The sequence below is a fragment of the Diaporthe amygdali genome (genome assembly GCF_026229845.1).
Source record: "Diaporthe amygdali strain CAA958 chromosome Unknown NODE_2_length_3802984_cov_64_841326, whole genome shotgun sequence".
In the NCBI taxonomy this organism is placed as follows: Eukaryota; Fungi; Ascomycota; class Sordariomycetes; order Diaporthales; family Diaporthaceae; genus Diaporthe; species Diaporthe amygdali.
This window is the reverse complement of record NW_026517022.1, coordinates 1,421,269-1,442,165: the sequence shown is the minus strand read 5'-3', so window position 1 is coordinate 1,442,165 and position 20,897 is coordinate 1,421,269. Positions and strand designations below refer to the sequence as shown.

The window sequence follows — 20,897 nt, the reverse complement described above, 5'->3', positions numbered from 1 at the left end:
TCCTGATGTTGACCAAAGGATATCGCGCCGCACCCGGCTGGTCCGGGGTTTCAGGATCCGGGCGGGGCGAGTCCCTAGGAGGAGAGCCCGTGGGATCACGAACTGGATTTCTCGGGCCAAGACAGTCGTCAGGGCACTTGCAAGGTTGCCAATTGGATGAAATTTGGCGAAACCTTGCTGACAATTCTCGAAGCCTGTTATAAAGCTGGATTCTGGAGTGCAGAGGAGGTCGTGCTATGTTCTGAGAATTGGGCTCAGGAACAGGCTCGGGATCAGAATGAGGGTCAGAATGAGGATCAGGCTCAGGACTAGGAACGGATTCAGGAATACGCTCAGGAGCGTTTCGCGCTCGGCTTCTTGTGTTTCTTGACGGAGGGTCGTCGGGACTAGCTCTTCGACGCTTTCCTGACACCATACTTTCGCCGATACGGAATTTATCGATCTTGTTCCTCCTTCCTCTTTCCTGATATCTGAGTAGCCCGGCTGACGGAGTTTCTTTCAAATTGCTCAAAGGTAATGATTCTACGGCATGAGAGACTTGTGCCGAAAAGAATACAGGACTTGAGTAAATGGTACGATGGCTAGGGAGGCTGGACATGAGCATATTGAGCCACCCAGTTTGCTTAGAGACTTTGATTTCTATGGAAACGAAGTTCTTTAGGCCAGGCGACAAAGAGAAGAGTACTTAGATAGCTTAGAGTGACCGGAAATGATGCACAGACAAAGCGAAAACAAGACTACTCTCGATGCTGGATGTAGCTTCGAAAACAAAGATAGACAACACGCTGTACTATTCAATTCATGGAAAATCCAAGGGGACTCGTACATTATTGATGTAGTAACCGAAAATTCCGACATTGCTTGAGTGGCACCAGGCAGGGAATGGTCTGGTGAAAAGAGTTGAGCGAGGAGAACAAAATACGTATGTCTTCTATTCAGTAGCAATTGACTATTCTTCTGCTAATTCTGGGGTTGTAGACTGTTATCAGGTACAAGTGAATGCTTGGTATATGGAGCCAGTTGGACACTTATCACACATTGGAGACCATGCGCCTCTTTTGAAGCAACAGTAGTCCAGTAAAGCCCCTGAACCGTTCTGCTCACCCTTGTGGATTTTGACAATCCAAAAAGCTCAGGACTCACAATGGCCTTTGATTTCCACAAACGCGCTCTGCCTCAGTTTAACAAAACAACACTGAAGATGAATCGGCTTCTACCCAGGCCCTGGAGGTCTTTGACCATTTCGGGCCCGCGCTGTTCCGGGGCCGCTCACAGCGGGATCGCCTTGCCATTGACCGTCACCGTGAGCTGCCCAGTCTCCTTGTCACCGGTGACCGCAACATTGAAGCTCTGGTTGTTGAACACGCCGCCCAGGCCAAACTCCACCGTCGAGTTGGTCAGCGTCCACCCGCCCCCGAGCGCACCCTCAGACTGTCCCGGGACTCCAGCATTGAAGCCACCTCCGACGAAGTCTGAGTTTAGAAAACGCTTAGCTTTCATGCCATCGTATTGGGTATTTGAGGAACAAGTCCATACCGGTAGAAAAGTTAAGCCCTGCGCCTGCGGAGTAACCAAACGCGAGGTTGTCCGCGCCCCAACCTAGCTCGCCAACCTTCGCTTCCAAGTCGACATCCTCCGTCTTCGTGATGTTGATGCTCTGGGTGAGCGCCAAGGGCGCGAGCGCAAGGCTGGACATGAGAGCTGCGCGCATGATGGCCGGATATCTCGGATCGATCGTGAAGAGTCGGCGAAGAAATACCCTTGGGGAAATTGTAGGCTTGGGTTGTGTGAACGACTGTGGAACGCTGGAATGGTTAAATGAGTGACTGTTCTGCGATGGGGATGTTCAGGCAGAAAGCCTGGGAGACATGGCGTGTTGGCGACGTTCTTATAAATAGGAGCCCACTGCATGGCTCCACCCCTTGGCGAGATCAAATAAAGTTTCACGACATCTTCTTCCCGTCGCTACCAATGTGTTTGTTTCGGGCCACCCGGCCGGTCCGACATCCCGGGATGATGTTGGTTGGAAACTAATGTGCTTCACTGACTTCAGTCCACATATCACTTTTTTCGAATGAAAGTAGCCTCAATGGCCAGTGGCGGCCCGCGAGTTCGTCTCATATCAATTTCCCATCAAGACGAATGGATAAGCTTCAGCGATCGACGCCCCATCCATATCTCTGAGATCGCGGGGCGAGTCAGTGACAGCCTCGACTCCTTGTCCAGCGATCTGCCCCTGAGAACGGAACTCTATTTTAGTTCGGACAAGGCTCTGGACTCTCATGAACTAAAAACACATATTCGTTTTACGAGGCATGCGGACGAATAGGCCATACATGGTTCACATGGACACTGATAGAGTTGCCTCGTCTAGATTATCTTGGCCTCAAGCCGGTCGCGCGCCATGGGACTCAGCCACCAGTTTGAACCTCATTATCGGACCTATTGCGACATCCGGCCCTGCTCGTTGTCCCAAAATGCTTGTGTGAACAGCAAATGAAGACCCAAATGGTCAGATTTATATCACGTGTTACCCAAGCGGCTCCTCTTATGAAAAGCAAGGCAGCAAGTCTGTTCAGCATGGCTGAGCTGAGTGAGTATTGCGCATGCTGTCATGTAGGACATTGCTGATAAGATCCAGCTTTAGATTTCGTTATCGTTTTCACAGAAGTCGTCGTGATATAGCCCGGCATGAGCTCTAAGCGTAACATCATATCAATTGAGGTGGGTGCTACCTCTTTAGGTACGTGAGCAAAGCAATACTTGATAACTCCTGTCCTGTAACCCCTTTGCCCCCCGAATTTTCCATCGTAAAAACACCGTCCCTTATATACCGCGCTTCGCGTCCTTCGCAGCTAAGCCAGACAGTTTCTTCTCGGGCTTAGGATAGTCCGGCCTGCCGCCGAGAATATCGACGGTCTCCTTCATGTACCACCAGTAGCCTTTGGTCGGCCGTCGGTTTGCCCAGTCGGTCTCTTGCTCCTCCACCTCCTGCATGGGTGTGAACACGACGTCCGCGCCCTTGATTCCGATCACGGACATTCCCATCGGGTCGGACATTACACGTTCTGCGGCGTTCTTGCCGAAATTCTCCAAATGCTGAATGGACTTGATAGCAAGTCTCACAGCTCTGGACCGGTCCATAGGAGAGGGGACACCACCTTGCTGCACGTGGCCAGGGATGCTGTCACGGGATTCGAACCTATCATGGGCCTCATCGCGAATGATGTCCGCCACAAGCTTGGCGTTGTACACCTTCGAAGCCTTCTCATTGATGAGAATCAGCCGACCAGCGCGCGACTGGCCTTTGTCCTTGGCGAAGACTGTCTTCAAGTGCCTAACGTCTGCCTCGAGCATGCCCAGGCTGACGCCTTCTTCGGGGGTATACACGGCGACAGCGCCAACACCGAGACCGGCGAGTGTCGCGACGTAGCCGGACCGACCGCCCTGGGTCTCAATCACGAAAACACGACGGCGGGCAGCAGAGGCAGATTGCTTGATCTTGTCGCAGTAGCTGACCAGCTCATTTAAGCAGGTGTCGGAACCGATAGAGTATTCGGTACCAGGAACGTTGTTGGAGATAGTCGCAGGTAGAACGACCATGGGGATTCGCAGCGAGGGGAAGTCCTTTTGGGCGATGCGAAGCTGCGAGACGGCGTGGAAAGCCTCAAACCCTCCAATAAGGAATAGGGCGTCGAACTTGTAGAGCTTGATGAGATCAGCGATCAGTTCCATCCCGGACTCCTTGGGCAACTCTCTGTTGGTTCCAATCTCAGAACCGCCCTTGCTTGCCCAGCCATCGACCTCGAGCCAGTCGAAGGGACGGACAGCGCCAATGGGCTTGTCGCCGTGATGTCTTGCGAAGCCGGCGAATCCGTTGCAAATGGCAATTGGCTCGTGTCCACGGGAAATGCAATAAGCCACGCCACCTCGTATGGCCGCGTTCATGCCGCCAGCTGGTGCTCCGACGTTGATAAAGCCGATTCTCATGCGCTTGTTCTCAGGGAGGATGTGCTGTGAGCTGAGGTTGGCCGTTGTTGTCAGCATGTACGACTTGTACTGATCCGCGAACTCGGTGTCCCGCAATGACATGGCTCTGTCAAAGTCCTGAGCTTCGATAGCCTTGGCCACAGCTTTTGTGTCTTGGACGGCCTGCATGAGTGGCCTTCGGACGATCTGATTCTCGGTAATAGCGATGAAGCATGTCTCGGTCTCAGGAGTAGCCTCCAGGACGGCCTTCACGGCCTCAACACCCTGAAGGGTACCCAGCATCCTGTCGTAGGCAACCGCTGTGCCACCTCTCTGAACGTGACCAAGTGTAGTGATTCTAGTGTCGAGGTGAAGGCCATTGGGGTCTGCAAGAAGATCCTTGACCATATCGGGAGAGATCTTGCCACCGTACTTGTCGTGAGCACCCTCAGCAATGATGACAATCGTCTTCCTCTTGCCCAGACTGCGGTGCTTCTTGATGATGGCGCACATCTCCTCCCTCCAGTTGTCCTCTCTGGGCTTCTCGGGAATGAAGACAAAGTCAGCTCCGGTTGCAACACCGGTCATGAGCGCCAGCCAGCCGCAATGCCGGCCCATGACCTCGACGACGAAGGCACGGGAGTGTGATGAGGCAGTGGCCTCGATATAGTCGACCATCTCGCAGATTCTCGAGAGCGCAGAGTAGGCACCAATAGTAGCATCAGTTCCAGACATGTCGTTGTCGATGGAGCCAACGGTGCCCACGATGTTCAGGTGCCGGAAAGGGGCAACCTGCTCCTTGGTGAGCTCTTTCTTCTCGATCAGCTCATCCAAGAGTGAGGGCCATTCCGCTCGGAATTTGTCTGCGCCAGTCAGGGAGCCGTCACCGCCGCAGATGATGAGGGCGTCGATGCCGTTGAGGATCATGTTCTTGGCGCCAGTCAGGCGGCCGGGTCGCTCGTAGAATGCCATGCATCGGGCGGTGCCGATGAGAGTACCGCCCTCGGAAAGCCAGCCACGGACGTCGTCCCACGCCATTTTCCGGATGTAGTCACCTCCTCTGACAAGGCCCTCGTAGCCCTCATAGACACAGTAGGCATCACAGCCCATGTGCAGTGCCATACGGACGCAGGCTCGGACCACGCCGTTCATGCCCGGGGAGTCACCTCCCGAGGTCATGATGGCGATCTTCTTCTTGACAGGCGCCATGTTGCGCTGTTTTGAGTGGGGTCTAGGGGATTGGGGGGTCGGGATTTCTTCCCGATAATACTCGTCCACGTGTATTCGTGCCGTGTCTGAAGTGGTGTGTTCCAATCTAGATAGAGATATGACCGAGCTCTAGGTGGTGGTTAGTTGTTTGTTCGGATGTTGCGGGGGAAATGGTTGAGGGAGGATGAGAATGAGACTTGAGACTGAGAGAAAGTGAAATGGCGAGTATTTGATTGGCGAGTACCCGGGCGCGTCAGACTTTGCCCGAGCACCCCTTTGGACGTCTCGTCTCGTCCCGTCCCTTCTCGATTCCCGAGGGTGCTATGTGTCTGACTTGACTGTCTGACTTGACTTACCGGAATGAAACCACGCAGTCGTACTCGCTGCCCACCAGAAGCTTGGCTGTCAGCTGGCGGGGCAAGTCAGGTGTTTTATGTATGTACTGAGTCTAGAGTGACCACAACCAGGCCGTCTAGGGTGTTCAAAAACAAGGAGTTGGAGGAATGTGAGGGATGAAAAAAGGTGCCGAGAGTGAGCAGAAGCCAACAGCTCGATAGGATGCGCTGAGGGACAAGGAAATAGCTTTCAAAAGGTAGGAGGAGGAAGGCAAATCAAGGCAGGCAAGGCAAGCTGAGCTCAGGTGAGGGCGCGCGCCAAGTGGGAGGGATGGAAGGGACATCATAGCTCTTATCTTATCTTGGGGGGGAAGAGCTGGGCCGTCGACCTCAACCCCACCAAACATGACAGAAAAACTCTTGGAGTGACTTCATACCTCAGGGACTTAATCCCTCATACGACTTTCCCTGCTCTTCCTTGTAGCACGGCGCCGTCTCGCTGAAATGCCGCTGTAACACAGAGTTTGACAAGTGGGACCGGACCCAGCAGTGTCTCGAGACGGTGGCCTCACTGCGCGCAAAACTTTGATGTAAGTCATACGTCGTCAGCGTCAACCCACCTGTCCCTATGTTCTCTGCCCGTGCGCCATGTCGGCCACTCTCCATCAACAGAGGCCCAGGCCTGGCTTGCAGCCACTTATGCCTGACGTGGGGGTGTTGAGCCTCGTACAGACCGGACAGGGCCCAAGCTCGCAAATGGGGTGAGCAATCGCGGGAACGTGGAGCCTTGCTGATCTCCGACCTGGCGTGATGCCGAGAGACGTATGCAAGGCGTGCAGCCTCAATGTTAAGTACCTAGACTACCTGCTCTGCTATGTAGGCATCCTCCGACGACATGGCGCACTGCCAAATTGTGTATTAGTTACAGTGGCAATGGGTCAGATGAGGCCTCAAGTCACCAGTAAATCTGCCAAAATTCCCAGATGATAGTCAATTTTGAAGATCAGCAAACACCTAGCCTACATAGCAGATGCCCGAGGAAACACGAGACGGTGTGATGCTTCATTTTGCCTCGACCTGACCGTTTTTGTAACTGTACGTACTGGACGTACCTTTGGACCTTGGGACCTGCCTGCTGTCGAGCCTGGCAGCCCACTAGAGCTAGCGGCCGCGACCCCCTGTCCACGGGAGCTTGGGCAACAACATGTTCCCATTGGCCCGTCAATCGCGACAGCATGGGGGGGGGGGGGGTGGTATTTCGTGCCGGAGCTGCATTCTAGCCTTGCCAACACTTTCTCGCGACAGCTTCGACCTCGGTTCATGTCACTCTGCACGTCGCGGGCTTGTCTCTGAGTCCCCTCTGCCAACACGAGCTCCGCGAATCCTCTTTAGCAATCACGAACGAGCCTGTCCAGAGGACCATTGGCGTTGCTCTCTCTCCACAACCGTCTAACGATCTCCGTCTTCTCCCTCTGAATCTCGGCGGTGGTGCGGCTCAGTCAAGCTGCCTGCCCCTCAAAGGGACACCAAAGAGCCTCAAAGCATCCATGCGCGCCTTCTGACACGGCTTATTCGAGCGACGGACGCAGTGCCTTAACCGCTCCGTGTTTACCGCTGCGCTACGACATCTGCAGACCACAACCGCGACGACAGACCTGAGCTCTAAACTGTCCCTCCGCGAGAATGGCATCAAACCCAGCCCAGGCTTTCGTGCTCAGGCCGGTGCCCCAAAGTGATCGCAGGCCTAAAAACCTGGGTGAATTCATCGCACGCGTAAATGCCGACCGCGGATTTCGAAATGTTACAGAGGAAAGCCTACGCAAAGACATGGAGGCGGAGGCAGAGGCGAATGGCATGCTAGAATCGAAAGAGGTCGACATGGTCAAAGGCGAGGGTGAGGATGGAGATGGGGACGGAGCCAATGGTGAGGACGACGAAGACGCAGATCAAGTTGGAATGGAGGACTTGCACCAAGCAATAGGAGACGTGCGACTTCACGCCGAGTACGAAGCTCTCCCGCCGCATCTGGAGCCATCAAGATTTGCTAACCTGCCTGCAGGGCCGCGCACCAAAATGCCATGCTCGCACTCGACTTTGTCTCCTTGCTGATCACCAAGGAGAACCCAAGGCCAGCCCAAGACACAGTGTCCCCAGCCCTTCGAGATCTCGTCGGCATTGGCAGCTTAGGCGCGGACAAACTAGCTGCTTCGAACATCACACCACAACGCCTGCTGGATAATAAGCTGGTAGCCACGGGTTGGAAGTTTGCAGACATTGATAGGACGGTCAACTCCGTGCTCACATCCGCCTCTCGACTGCAGAAAGAGATCAGTGTTGAGACTAAATATTGGGCCGAGGTCCTCGCAGTCAGTGAGAAAGGCTGGTCTGTCACTCGTGTTCCCAACGAGCCAGAGACTCTTGGTGTCCGATATGGTTTCTCGGAGGCTGCGCCCGGCTTTCGAAATACAAGCCTTGCGCCCATGAGACGAGGCGACGATGGCACTGTCGATCTGGACTGTGGGAAGATGCTCGGCGAGTCGCAGCGCTTACTGGTCACCATCGAGAAGAACCGTCGAATAGTCGGGCGCTCTGCGCTCCCAAGGCCGCTTCCACAAGATGCTCCGTTGGAAGAGAGAGTCCTAGAAGCCCGAAATACCATATTCGCGCAGGAATTGTGGCATGAGATGAATCGCGAGGGTCGCTTGCTACAGTCTTACGGCGTTCGTCTCGAAGATGAGGCGCTCTCCTACACTCTGGAAGATAACCTCCGGATCGTGTTCAGCTTACAGCCACTCGAACAAGCCGTCGAGGAGGGCGCGTCGGAGACCCTCCCAGAAGATTATCGCGCCGAGTCTCTGAGCTCGGCTCTACATCAGTTGTTGACTTATGCGCATCGCATCAACAACCAGAGGCGCTCCCGTCCAGATTCCAAAAACAGAGACCAGTCCACAACAATGCCGCCGTACCCCCTCTTGCGTCCTGTACTCGCGAATCTTCAGCATGAAACATCGATAGCAGATGCCACGGGCTTCATTTCGGATTTGTCGACCATTTTGCATTCTGCAGGAATCTCCACAGTGAATTTCAAACTGACCGAACCGCCAATCTCCCTGGATCTGGTCTCAACCCATGGTTCTCCATCAGAGGCCCTTATCCAAGCCCTATTTGGGCCCTTAGAGCTTCAGTACGAGCTCAATATCACACCAGAGTCACGACTTCTTGTTCACTGCAAAACGGTCATGGGCAATGTCATCGCGACAACTTATCACGTTTCCCTTCTACCGCCGGCGCAGGGAGGCACGAATCCTCTGTCCACAGCATATCACCCAGTCCACCTTCACGGCGAGGGATATACACTACGTGATCTCAAATACTACCTGCAACAGGCCGTCGCGCGCGTCCTAGTCGATCGTGCCAGCAGCATTGTGCTGACTGCCAGAGCACCGTCGCCGAGCGACGAGGACGAGCTACCAATTGTGTGGGCGAAGCACATCAGCGGGGTGGCCCTCGAGAATAGCAACGACAGCAGGGAACAGTTGCGCTTTGAAGTCATTCTCTCCGAGCTTGGCCACCCCGAATTGCACCTCTTTGGGAGCTGGGTGGTCGACCAGCCGAAGCCCGCAACTAGGACTTGGACTTGGACGGTCGGCGACGTGAAGCAGGGTCTGAAGAAGGAGAGCATCGAGCAGGTTCTACGTAATGTCGTAGCTCGCGTGGCTCAGCCTCAGCCTTGATTTTGCACCGAGGCAAAGGTATGCCGTGCGCGGGGAAGTGCTTTGAATCTCATTTGGAAACGCGTCACTTGATGACAGAAGTGGACAGCTACACTGGGACGCGTGGTACAGGAACTGAGAGATGCTGTTCTCGACGCGTGTGAAATCTCAACAGGTCAATTCACACGCTGTAGGGATGAAGCAGACCGCCAGCGGCTTGTCTGCAATGACTCTGCAGCTAGGTAGTAATATTAAGTGTATTATAGTATACTAAGTGGAGCTTCTTTGGCTGTCATGTCATTCCTTTGTTCTCAACACCTTAACACTTCTGGTATTGAGGGAAGATAAGACGGATCTCGTGAGAAGAAATGAGTGACGTTCCACGTGTCCAAGCGATCCGAACTACCTAAGTCCTCGGACCCGATCGCCGCCGGCCTGCAGATTCATGCGAGTGCTTGCGCCCGGTTTCTTCTAGAAAACCATGACCGCTGTCCTATACCATGTGATACCGTGCTATACGCGCTGACGAGGAGCAACATTCTTGTTTTGTTAGTCCATCGTCTGTGCTTCGGGTGCAACCCAATTTCGCACGGGAAAATCCTTGACAAGATCAGCCTCATCTGCAGGTACGAGTACGACACCATTGGCAGCCTTGCATATATCATGTCACCTCAGCGTTACATTCGTGCGGTTCTGCCCAAGACGCAACCTCCGAGATGACAGTTTCAAGGATCAACAACGGCATCGCCTAGCTGAGGCCTGTCGGAGAGTTGTTACGACTCGAAAGCAGCCTTGGAAAAAGATCTTCGCATGGGCTATTATGGCATGCTTCTCAACCCCCGTCAATCACACATGGGATGAGACGTCCTATTTCGCCGGTGTCGACCGAGGTCTGTCAACATGCAATTACTGGCTCTCGTAGCTTCAATTTGGCAACTCTGGTTCTTCGCCAAAGAGTTCCCTAACGACTGCCGAGATGTCCCCGTCAATACTGGTCGCCAGCCCGGCCTCGTCCAGCTCCCAGGGGACAGCCGTCTCAGGTCCCAAGCCCACCCTGATCAGCTTCACCTTTCCCCTGCCCCTGGAAGCCAAGTCTTCGTTCGGCCATCTCAATACTCCCGGCGTCGACATACCCGCCCCAAGCTCGAGGATCACCGTCGTCTTCTCACCAGCGAGGACTGTGTCCCGGCGGAACTGCTTCCACCTCTTCTCACCCTCCTGAAAGGGCAACTCGTTGAACCAGTCCCCTGCTCTGACACAGATATTCATCTTGCCCCCGCAAAACCGGCAAAGAGGCACCTTACCAGGATCTGTCAGGATCTGAGAGACGGGGTCCAGATCCGGCTGCGCAGCCTCCACGAGCGGCGCAGACAGCACAGTAGCGTCCGGGCGGCAGTTGGCCAGGCACTGAAGCACAGCATACGCCCCCTGCGGCGTGGAGAGCCTCTCAGGATCTAGCCCGTTCGCGACGAAGAGGCCGTCAGCGTTGGACGTCCTGACATGTGCGATTCCGCCGAACCGCTCCAGCCACGAGATCAGCGTGCGATACATGGGGGACGCCGGCCACGTCCGCACCATTGCGAGGTGCGTGAAGTAGTAGCCCCAGCGCACCTGCTCCGTCGGCCAGCCCGTGAAGCCAAACACGCTGTACAGCGTCCGCAGCCCGTATTTGAGGAAGCCCGGGAAGTGCTTCGCGAACAGCGATGGAGAGGTGTAGTCCAGCCCGTCTGAGGCTGATAGCCCTGCGCCTGCGCTCACGAGGACTGCATCTGCGGACTTCAGCCATACCCTCGCGCGGTCCAGCGAGTCGCACTGGAGCAAGGGTGGGCGGTCCGCGTGAGATGGTGGTGTGGACATCCAACCCGTCCCTTCCTGCGGAACACCGGACAGGACCTCTTCGTAGATGACTTGATCCGCATCGGTAAAGGTATTAAAGATTATATCGGTGATAGAAGTCCCGCCATGCTCCTCGAGCCACTCCGCAACAGCCCCGACCGCGACCTTGGCCGCCTCCAGCGCCGGGAACGCAAACAGGCCCGTCGAGATGCCGCACAGCGCCACGATCTTCCTGCCGTCCGGCGTCGCGGGCAGGCCCTCGACGGCGTCGAGCACCGCGCCGTAGCACCGCGCCAGCTGCCCCGTCTGCGGCGGCGTCGGATCCGCGCCGCGATGCAGCTGGGGGCCCACCGTGTGCACCACATAATCCGCTGCGAGGCAGTGGCCCTCAGTGACGATCGCCTCGCCCGGCTCGATCTCGCGGCCCCTCGACTGCATGGCCTCGTGGCACGAGTGCCGTAGCCGCGGCCCCGCCCATGAGTGGATCACATTGTCTATGCACCGGTGCGGCGGCTGGAAGCACCCTAGGCCCTGGCTGTTTGCGGCGTTGGTGATGGCCGTGAGGCCGGTGAGGGTCGTGATATCGCCCTTCCAGAGGCTCAGCCTGACGTCTCTGGCATTGTCACGCTTTAGAGTTGCTCTTGGCTGGATCGATCCTGCTAGTGTTAGGACTCTTTGTGACATCTGCCGTTGTAATATCGAATCTATGCCGTCTATGATGTCTGCTGGGAGAGGTGGGTCTGGTTGCCGGACACAGAGGAGCTGCTGAAGGAGCCGTAGATGACTGGAGGGCTCGAGGTCGTCTAGCTGATCTTTGATGTGGCGGTAATGATGGTGATGGTGGTGATGATGGTGATGATGGTGGTGATGGTCATCGTCGGTGTCGTCCTCTGAGACATCATCTGCCTCATCTAGCAGGTAATACAGTGCGTCTTTGATTGTGGCCATTGTTAATATCTACGGTTGTTGGTGGTTGCTATAGGAAGACGATCGCCACGTTTCTTGCGATCGTGAGCTCTGTCTGGCACGGAATGTAGGGAGATGGCAGCTTTGGTGAACTGAACCTTCCCATTCATTTCCACTAACTTCTATGCATTCCCACGATGATAAATCATGTAGTCGTGGTAGTTGCTGTATCGCGTGTCGCTTACCTGATATCTCGAGCTGGATTAGGTGCAATGGTTGCAACGGGCGCGGTTCAAGGGTGATGCCGGGAAAAATTGCGCCCGTTTGCTTACATGAGCCAACACCCACACCAACATAGACTGATTGTTTCCGAGTCTTGTCATGACTTACTCGCTGCCCTCGGGCCCGGTCGAAACGGGCCTCTCATCGCGAATCTAAAATGCATCCTGCAGGGGGTTAAGGTTATAGCGAGATTCCAGATACATATGGAATTCTCGTAACGGCCGAATTTCTGCCGGCGGTAGTTTCAAAATTGCCAGGACATCACCACCTCGCCCCTGTACTCTCTGTGTCAGAGAAGCTCTGGGGCATGGTTCATGATTTCTCTTGCCCCATTTCTTCCGACTTCGGTAGGTGTTTACTGACGCGCATTTGCCGACGAAGCTCAAGGCCTTGCAGGCCCCTGACGAGATGCATCAGGAGGCCAGCATAAGGCATGAAATCGAGATCGTCCTGAAGTCTTGAGCACGATTTCTAACTCCGCGACGTTTGTGATTCAAAACATTACTGTATCTCATTTTGCATCTGCTACCCGAGCCTCGATGCTTCGGTAGGGGTATTTGTCCTATGTCCCAGTTTTCCGTCCGACCCCATCCGATCCCATCCCAAACTATCCCACGCTGTATGTATCATTCCCTCACGTCACAATCACGTCCATTTCGACTCCGATATCCCTTGTGCATTGGTGACCAGCTCGATCTGGTCCTGGCTTCTGCTCCACTGATCCGCCGACCCTGCCCTCGCTTCTTCGTCCTCGCCTCGTGGGACTGTCCCTATGTGGATCGAGTGGTTGACGTAGATCTTATTCTTGGACATGCCGGCGGCGGAAGAGTCCGGGTAGCCCTTGGACCTGTTGCCGTAGGCTCCTGAGTGATATCCCGATTGGTACCCACTGCCCCCCTTGCGGCGCGTGTAGAGTGCTGTGACTGCTGGGAGGCAAGCGCAAATCAATCCTAGTCCTATTTCTGCGTTTCTGCAGGAAGGGTACACAAGCGTTAGCCACCTGGTTGCAGTGTACGGGCGAAGAGAGAGGAAGAAAAGGGGGGGGGGGGGACGAGTTCATAGGGCGAGATTTGCTTACCCAGATAGAATGACCTTAATAAACACGACCGTCTGGTTGATCGAGTTGCCCTCGTCGATGATCATCCCGAGCCGGTATATGGAGAAGGCGGTCGCAATGCCACCTGCGCACAAGATGCCAGCCACGCGCAGCTTCTTCCTCAGCGGCAGCTGAAGCGACCACGTGAGGGGTGTAGGCAGCAGCAGGATGACCAGGTCGCTGACGGCGCTGACGATAGCGTCGGCAATGATAATGGCCCGCTGGTCCAGGCACTTGCTCATGTCCCCCTCCCAGTAGGCGTGGATCGGCCAGCAGATCCGGATCTTGACGACGAGGGCGGAGAAGTAGTAGCCTCCTAGCAGGCCCATGAAGATGTAGATACCCATGATTGTCTTCTTGTGCACCGACCCGAAGACCCTGGCGATGATTAGGAGCAGTGCCATCTTGACGCTTAAAGCCATCGGGGCATAGAAAATGGTCGCCGCATATCCGGTCTAGGGGTCAACGTCAGTCACGCGCTAGAACTTAGAGCCGTGAAGAGGAATGTGTTTACCTTCAAGAAAGAGGGGATCTGATCCAGAGTAACCTCCCATTGATTAATGCCGCCGCCATATTGGGAAGCTGTCGGTGTTTGATGTGTTAGTCAAACTATTCGGTTGTTCCCCTTAGGACTTGTTCAGGGGAAAGTACATACCAAAGATGCTGTCAACACAGTAGCCAATAAAGAGAACATATGAGAAATAAGTAATGTCTGTCTTGAAGTCAGTAATCTGGTGTAGTTAAATCTATGGAAAGGGGGTAGTCCAGGCTTCTTACAGTCTTCAAGATTCCATGTCCCGCGGAGGACGCTAGACTTGGCATAGGTCTTAAGACAAATGAACACCGTCACGAACACTAAGCTTAGCGCCTGGGTGACATAGTTCACCGTTCGGAGTACGTCCGCCGGGTTATCAAAGTCCGGAGTGACACCCGAGGGGGCTTGGGCGGCGCCCACCTGCGAGGCAGACGACATCTAGACGTGCGAGTTGGAATGATGCTAGCGCGTCCTCAACAAAGTGCAAACAGCACGGTCAGCTCATCTGAAAGTCAACAAACAGCAGAGAGGGTGATCATCGAGGACGGGTCGGACGGATAGGTGGGATGGGCCCTCGCTGAAGAACACCTGGCCCCCTCTGTGTATTTCAATGTGTAGCTTATTGTTTGCCAAGCTCCGCGAATTGTATGGGTCGAGCGGGCCACTGTATCTCTTGGGGCAAAATCTTTTCTACCGCAGCGTTGCATCAGAGGCCGTGCTTCTGTGTGGTTTTGCGGCTGCATGACCTGATCTTATTTGACTGCTGTATCATTTCGATGTACGAGGATGTTCAGGGGAATATTCCCGCTTGGCAAATGCTGTCGCGGGTGACGGTCCCGGGGTAACCAGGCTGATTCCGTGGATCCGGGAGGAAACAACATCAAACCGGAGTGCGTGGTTGCGGTGGAGGCCGGGATGGATGGCCCCGGCAAGCTATCCTAGTATGAGAGACTCATGTCCCTCCGTCCGGCTCAGCCTTCATGCGTCCTCGGCGGAGACCCAGAATCAGTGATATTGTGACTGAAGCGTTAAAGCCTTTGGAAGCTGGAAACTGTCCTGAATCAGTGCGGGCTTCATCTTCTTACACACTAGATTTCACTGTCCCATGGAGCCATGGAGGGGCTTTCCTCACGGTTCAGCAGTGCGGGCGTGAGCTTACGCCGAGCTTGAAGTACCGGCATGAGTTTGGTTGATTGTGGATCCGTTGGAGAGAACCCCCAGTATTGTCTCCGTCCAAGATGATCACCTTCCCCACCCAAAGACGATCTTTGACCCACTTGAGCTTCGAATATGCAGGAGATAATGTCACGCGATCCAGCTGAAAATGGAGCCTCCCTCCGATTTCAACGTACTCTTATACTTCAGTCGACATATGCTGCATACTTATCGGGATCGTTAGAGTTTGGTACCATCTGATAACTCATCTACCCATACAAACTCTCGCATCCGCACCGAGCGTCAGCGGCCGTTCTTCTTCGCCTAAGGAACTCACAACCAACCAGATCCACACACTCGCTCACGCACAATGGGAGACGCTGCCGTCAGCAGAGCTGGGTCTAAGCTGTTCCAGCCCTTGACCATTGCCAACGGCAAGATTCAGCTCAAGCATCGGGTGGTGCTGGCGCCCCTGACGAGGAACCGAGGCACTCCAGTGAAGGAGTCCACATCTGAGGACCCAAACAGAGAATGGATTCCCAATGATCTGATGGCAGAGTACTACTCTCAGCGCGCAACGGACGGAGGTCTCATAATATCCGAGGCGATCCCGCCCAACCTGGAGGTGAGTTTCCGCTGATCACTACGCCAATTAGCATGTGAATAAGAGGACTCGGGCTCACATGCCTTCCAGGGTAATGCTATGCCGGGCGTGCCGGGCATCTTCCGGGCAGACCAGGCTGAGGGGTGGAAGAAGGTGGTGAACGCGGTGCACGCCAAGGGAGGCGTCATCTACGCGCAGCTCTGGCACTCTGGCCGGGCCAACATCCCACAGCTCACAGGCGGGCCGACACTGTCGGCGTCTGCGACGCCGTGGGACGACCCGGACGAGACGTTCCCGTACCCGCCGCCGCACACCACGACGCCGGTGAAGCTGCGCGACAACCCGCCCATCGAGATGACGGTGGAGAAGATCAAGCAGACTATCGGCGACTACGTCAAGGCCGCGCGGTTCGCCATGGACGCCGGCTTTGACGGCGTCGAGGTGCACGGCGGCAACGGCTACCTGCCGGAGCAGTTCCTCTCGTCCAACATCAACAAGCGGACGGACGACTACGGCGGCAGCCCCGAGAAGCGCTGCCGGTTTGTGCTCGAGCTGATGGCCGAGCTCGCGAAGACGGTGGGCCAGGAAAACCTGGCGATCCGGCTGAGCCCCTTCGGCCTCTTCAACCAGGCGCGCAGCGAGCAGCGCCTCGAGACCTGGGGTCACCTGTGCCGCGAGCTGAAGAAGAGCCATCCGACGCTGAGCTACGTGAGCTTCATCGAGCCGCGGTACGAGCAGGTCTTCAGCGAGAACGAGAAGCAGGCCTTCCTCGACAGCTGGGGCTTGCCCGAGGTGGACCTGAGCGAGTTCCGCCGCATCTTCGGCAGCACGCCCTTCCTGTCGGGCGGCGGCTGGAACGACCAGAACGCCTGGGGCGAGGTCGAGAGCGGCAAATACGACGGCCTGCTGTTCGGCCGGTACTTCATCAGCAACCCAGACCTTGTCAAGAGGCTGCGGGAGGGCCTGCCCCTGGCGCCGTACGACCGGTCGCGCTTCTATGGGCCGTTCCCGGACAACCACGTTGGCTACACCGACTACCCGACCTGGGAGCAGCAGCAGAAGAAATAGAGCGCCCTCAGCGAGGAGCAGCCTCAGATGTAGGACGGGTTACCTAGATTAGATGCCAGATATTAGCGGTTGCTTGATAGAATTGCCTGTTGTTGCCCCAAGCGTGCCCAGAACTCTTCTTGAAGGCAGTGTGCCCAGTGTTTCAGGTGTGGTGAAGGTTGAACTTGGCCCAGCTAATTCCCGCCCCGCTTGAGCTTGCTCGCCGGTGGCTCTCTGGTGGAGACTGGTTAGAGGGCGATGTTGATGTTTTGGAATAAAGCTCGGCGCCCGGGGGTCCCGTCGTGGATATCGCCGGGGTCGGTGACTGTCGAGGTTAAGGTTTTTTTCAGGGTCCATAACCTTTACAGCTGCTAGTTTAGGCTGTTTACCTCGCGATTAAGGTTTCCAAGGTTTCGACGGACCCTTTTTTCTATTCTTACCGCGCTATGCTTCTCCCGAAGCTTCGGAGATGAACGCCGAGGAGCTGCGGAGCTTTTCGACAGCGCTGCCTCTGTTCTAGAGCGAATCCGTCCTAGCTTCTTTCCTGTGTCTGCCCAGTAGGCTTTCCACCACGGTGCAAGACTGTAGAAATTCGCCTCCCTCACCTTGCCCTGTCCATGTTAGACGTTGTGATTGTGCTGTAGCCCGGAACCTGGCTGCGAAGGGAGAACAGCAGAGCCAGCCATACTTGCCAGTCCACACCGCCCACCAGCGTCAAAGTCCCTGTCGACCACTCGAATCACACTATCGTGCCATGCTCTCTGGCTCATGGTGGAGCCATCGTCATTCCAGACGGATGGCGGTTCACCTGACCCAGGCAGCGTCGCATCCGCAGGCAATAGTCGGGCACCCCTTTGTGGATCAATGAACCAGCCAAAAAGAAAAAAAGTAGAGAGAGTCAAGGCTTCCTCCACCTTTTGGCTGCCTGGCTCGGAACTTGGGCGTTGCAGAGATAATTGGACAATTTTCAAATTACCTTACACCATTTCGACGTCGGCGGTGACGTGGACCTGCGTTGCGTTGCGTTGCGTGCAGTACGCTGAGGAGCAAAATGGCCGGCTTGAGACGAACCGGGCCCACAAGGAGCTGTCGGAAGTCGACCTCATCCGGAAGCAGAAGGGGACGATCCGCAGCAGAACGGCAGAACGGCTAGGACCGGTTGCCTTTTCCCCATGCTGTAGAGGATGGGGATCTGCAATCTGCTATCTCGCAGATTGCGATGTGCGGCAGATGGCCTGCAAGCATCGCTGTGGCGGCGCGCGCTCGGAGCTGAAGCTTCAATGAGTGCGTTTGCTTGCCTGCAGGAAGCTCCCATGGCTTGCCGGGCTGTCTTGCTGCCGTGCTGCCCCCAAGGGGCGGCTTTCCTGTTATGGTATAAATCCAGGAACACCTGGAACACACCGCATGCTGCAAGCAATATAATTCGGCTGCAGCATGCAGGACCGCGGCGTCGGGCGTTGCTGGCGTGAGGGGTTAACGACGTCCACGCAAGGGCGGGTGGTAGTTGTAGTGGTGGTGGTGTGCGGTCTGACATATCGGGATCTGCCGTCGCAGCGCAGGAGAGGGGTAGACTGTAGAAATGCAGGTTTACTGCGCGGGAAGGATTTCAGCCACACAGACGGTGAAGCTGTCAGCGGCAGCCTCGGTGTTTTGGCCCTTGGCCCTTGTACTATACTCTGATGTACGTACATGTACTTGCGTGCATTCAAACATCGACCGTCGGGATTCCTTTGGGGCAGCCCTCGGCGGACGAAGCTTTGGGAACCCCGCTGCCCCGAGGAGCAGCTGACTTGGGATGCCCGTGATACTGCTACTGTTGTGCTCCGTCGTTGCCGTTGCTTCTTCGTGGCAGTTAGATGATGATGTCGACCAAGGAGGCACACAAACGATTCGAGTTTCAAGTCACGGTCACGCTGGTCCGCGAGCATTCTCTTGACTGGTTGAAGCTTTGTTGCGTATTGATTAACATATTTCGTGTGTTGTGTGTGTGTGTACACCGCTATACTGTATACTGCTATCTAGGTTTCGAAACACGCTCATGTACAGGGCAGTGTCGCCCGATGCCTCCGGCTCGCGTAAGCTACTTTTAGTTGTTGTGACTTGATATCTCGTCTTGCGAGATTGTGTCATTATGTGTATCTTGTATCATAACAGGTGAGAGATGATCCGACCCTCCCGAACATCGCAAGGCTTGACGCGGCTTGCTCGTCCCACTAAACCCAATACCAGTCCGTAAATGCCGTAACATGCTCTGCTCCGGTAAAGACGAATCAACCGAGTAGCCGCTCAGAACTCCATGCTTGCTTGGTGAAAACAAAAGAAAGATGAGTCCGAAATCAGATAACCGTGAATGCTTCGAGAAGGGAATTCATGTGACGTTCAACCTCGTCTTCGTGAAATGGTTCGCCTCTCATGGAAGATCGAAGGCGTCGTCCTCCTTCTGATAAACTTCTTCCGTTTGGCCGCCAAAGTAGATTCCTCGCCGCTTCCACCCCCCACGCTTTAGATAGTACGTTGGGTCATCCGGAGAAGTGACCTGCGGTCTCCGTTGTGGGCTCTGCGGCGAAGACAGCTCGTTGCTTCTCTTCACGGCTGCGTCCTCCTCGTCGTCATCGTCGTGGTCGAACCAAGATTTGTCTGAGTCGACACTCGACGCCGGTGATGGCCATCCCTTCGAGTAAACTTCGTCATGGTGCGCTCGGTTGCGCTCGATCATCCGCCCAATTGCCTGGTTCCTGTCAAAGCCGAAGTCGAAGCCGTCGTGAACAACCAGTGAGAACCCGGAATCGGAATGGTGCATCCGCGGTCGTCGCAGCTCATGGCCGGCGAAAGACTGTTTCGATCGTAATGACTGCGTGTGCGTAGGCAGACTCTCACGAGACTTGGCCGGCATGTCCGGGTCCTGGTCTATCGGTGGGTTCAGCTTGAGTGGGTCCCACTCTATTGGTGGCCAGTGTGATCGTGCATGTTTTTCTGATGAAGGGATCCTCGAGATAGGTGCCGGTGCGCTGTCGCTATGTTGCCTCCTGTGGCCGATCTTTGGGTCTTCCATCTCCTCCGCTGCAATTGTCATACGCAGCTTCTTGTGGCTGCGAACACCACGTAATATCCGATGTCCAGCTGAGCCAACCATGGTGACGTGATGAGAAGGTGAAGGGGCGGTGATGATGCCCAAGTGCGAGGTAGTGTAGTAAAAAGAGACGGTCTCCGCTATCACTGATGAGAGACTCTTGGGTGAATGTGAGTCCAAGTCTGATACTGGCTAAATGTGTGCCAGAGTTGGGTAGGAAATTATGGTAAGGACCGGATATGAGAATATGCAGCCTGTAGGCTGAATGGGTTGGGGGGGATGTCATCTTTGATATATTCGCAAGGCACCGAGAGGGAAGCCCGGCCAATCCGGGTGATGTGCCTTGCAGCACTTGCTGCAGGCTTGCCAGATACGAGGGTACAAGAAGGCGTCGAGAGGTACTTGCTTAGAAACCTGCCTGTGATCGCCATTTTAGCGACGTGCATGGGCCTTGTGAAGCGAACAGGTTTGCCGATGCTACGCCAGGGCATGGCAGAGACACGCAAGAGGGTGTGCACTGGTGTGGTACTTGCCCGGCGGTGCAAACGTGCACCCCGACTTTTTTTTTTTTCTGTCTTCGCACTAGTCGATTCCAAGGTTGTTTGTCTGGCGGTGACTTGTCACCGGCCGAGCTTTTCTATGACAGCAACATCCTGACCTGCTTGACCCGCTGGGGGTACCCTTACCTTGCGTACCACTCAGCCCTAGTGTGGGGCTGTACGTCACCCGGATGACAGTCTCGCAGACGTGATCTTCCCTTGATTGATCGGACGGGAAGCGAAAGCAGTCAGCCAATGCCACCGGAATGCCCACAGACAGGGAACAGACTAAATGAACCGAAGACGGCATCCAATCAATCGTGACTGCCCTTGAGCCTGACGGCAAAAAAGAAAAAGCTTTGGGCCCGCAAGTCTGATACGAGCACAGAAACTGTCACGGGCCTGTCATCGTATCTCGCTGACGTGTAAGCCAATATGTCCCCGAGAGTTGATACCGGCCTCAGTATCAATATCTGTTGCCTTGATATTGCATCTGCTGTGCTGAGGTCATGAACAATCATGATCACTTGTCTTCTTTTTTTTCTGGTCTCCAGGGACCCATCAATTTCATCATTCTTCCCCAGATTTCTGCTGGCAGGGA

The 20,897-nt window shown here is 55.2% G+C and overlaps 8 protein-coding genes across 8 annotated transcripts; 2 read left to right on the top strand and 6 right to left on the bottom strand.

Annotated features, from left to right (window-relative positions):
• Positions 1-1,269: 1,269 nt before the first annotated feature.
• On the bottom strand, positions 1,270-1,711 carry J7T55_011790 (uncharacterized protein; the record flags this gene model as incomplete). Its single annotated transcript, XM_053136610.1, has 2 exons — positions 1,270-1,472; positions 1,537-1,711. The coding sequence occupies 2 exons, from the start codon at positions 1,709-1,711 to the stop codon at positions 1,270-1,272; spliced, it is 378 nt and encodes a 125-aa protein (XP_052999595.1).
• A 1,115-nt stretch (positions 1,712-2,826) lies between these two features.
• J7T55_011789 (6-phosphofructokinase-like protein) lies at positions 2,827-5,178 on the bottom strand (the record flags this gene model as incomplete). Its single annotated transcript, XM_053136609.1, has 1 exon — positions 2,827-5,178. The coding sequence occupies one exon, from the start codon at positions 5,176-5,178 to the stop codon at positions 2,827-2,829; it is 2,352 nt and encodes a 783-aa protein (XP_052999594.1).
• A 2,018-nt stretch (positions 5,179-7,196) lies between these two features.
• Positions 7,197-9,247, top strand: J7T55_011788 (mediator of rna polymerase ii transcription subunit 17; the record flags this gene model as incomplete). Its single annotated transcript, XM_053136608.1, has 2 exons — positions 7,197-7,516; positions 7,573-9,247. 2 exons carry the CDS (start codon positions 7,197-7,199, stop codon positions 9,245-9,247), a joined length of 1,995 nt encoding a protein of 664 aa, XP_052999593.1.
• Positions 9,248-10,150: 903 nt separating this feature from the next.
• J7T55_011787 (uncharacterized protein) lies at positions 10,151-12,010 on the bottom strand (the record flags this gene model as incomplete). The annotated part of the gene is made up of 1 exon (XM_053136607.1): positions 10,151-12,010. One exon carries the CDS (start codon positions 12,008-12,010, stop codon positions 10,151-10,153), a length of 1,860 nt encoding a protein of 619 aa, XP_052999592.1.
• An 885-nt stretch (positions 12,011-12,895) lies between these two features.
• J7T55_011786 (uncharacterized protein) lies at positions 12,896-14,319 on the bottom strand (the record flags this gene model as incomplete). Its single annotated transcript, XM_053136606.1, has 5 exons — positions 12,896-13,220; positions 13,329-13,801; positions 13,861-13,928; positions 14,002-14,058; positions 14,124-14,319. 5 exons carry the CDS (start codon positions 14,317-14,319, stop codon positions 12,896-12,898), a joined length of 1,119 nt encoding a protein of 372 aa, XP_052999591.1.
• Positions 14,320-15,406: 1,087 nt separating this feature from the next.
• On the top strand, positions 15,407-16,708 carry J7T55_011785 (12-oxophytodienoate reductase; the record flags this gene model as incomplete). Its single annotated transcript, XM_053136605.1, has 2 exons — positions 15,407-15,661; positions 15,731-16,708. The coding sequence occupies 2 exons, from the start codon at positions 15,407-15,409 to the stop codon at positions 16,706-16,708; spliced, it is 1,233 nt and encodes a 410-aa protein (XP_052999590.1).
• Positions 16,709-16,850: 142 nt separating this feature from the next.
• On the bottom strand, positions 16,851-17,793 carry J7T55_011784 (uncharacterized protein; the record flags this gene model as incomplete). The annotated part of the gene is made up of 4 exons (XM_053136604.1): positions 16,851-17,012; positions 17,128-17,298; positions 17,419-17,539; positions 17,669-17,793. The coding sequence occupies 4 exons, from the start codon at positions 17,791-17,793 to the stop codon at positions 16,851-16,853; spliced, it is 579 nt and encodes a 192-aa protein (XP_052999589.1).
• Positions 17,794-19,097: 1,304 nt separating this feature from the next.
• On the bottom strand, positions 19,098-19,820 carry J7T55_011783 (uncharacterized protein; the record flags this gene model as incomplete). The annotated part of the gene is made up of 1 exon (XM_053136602.1): positions 19,098-19,820. One exon carries the CDS (start codon positions 19,818-19,820, stop codon positions 19,098-19,100), a length of 723 nt encoding a protein of 240 aa, XP_052999588.1.
• Positions 19,821-20,897: the final 1,077 nt, after the last annotated feature.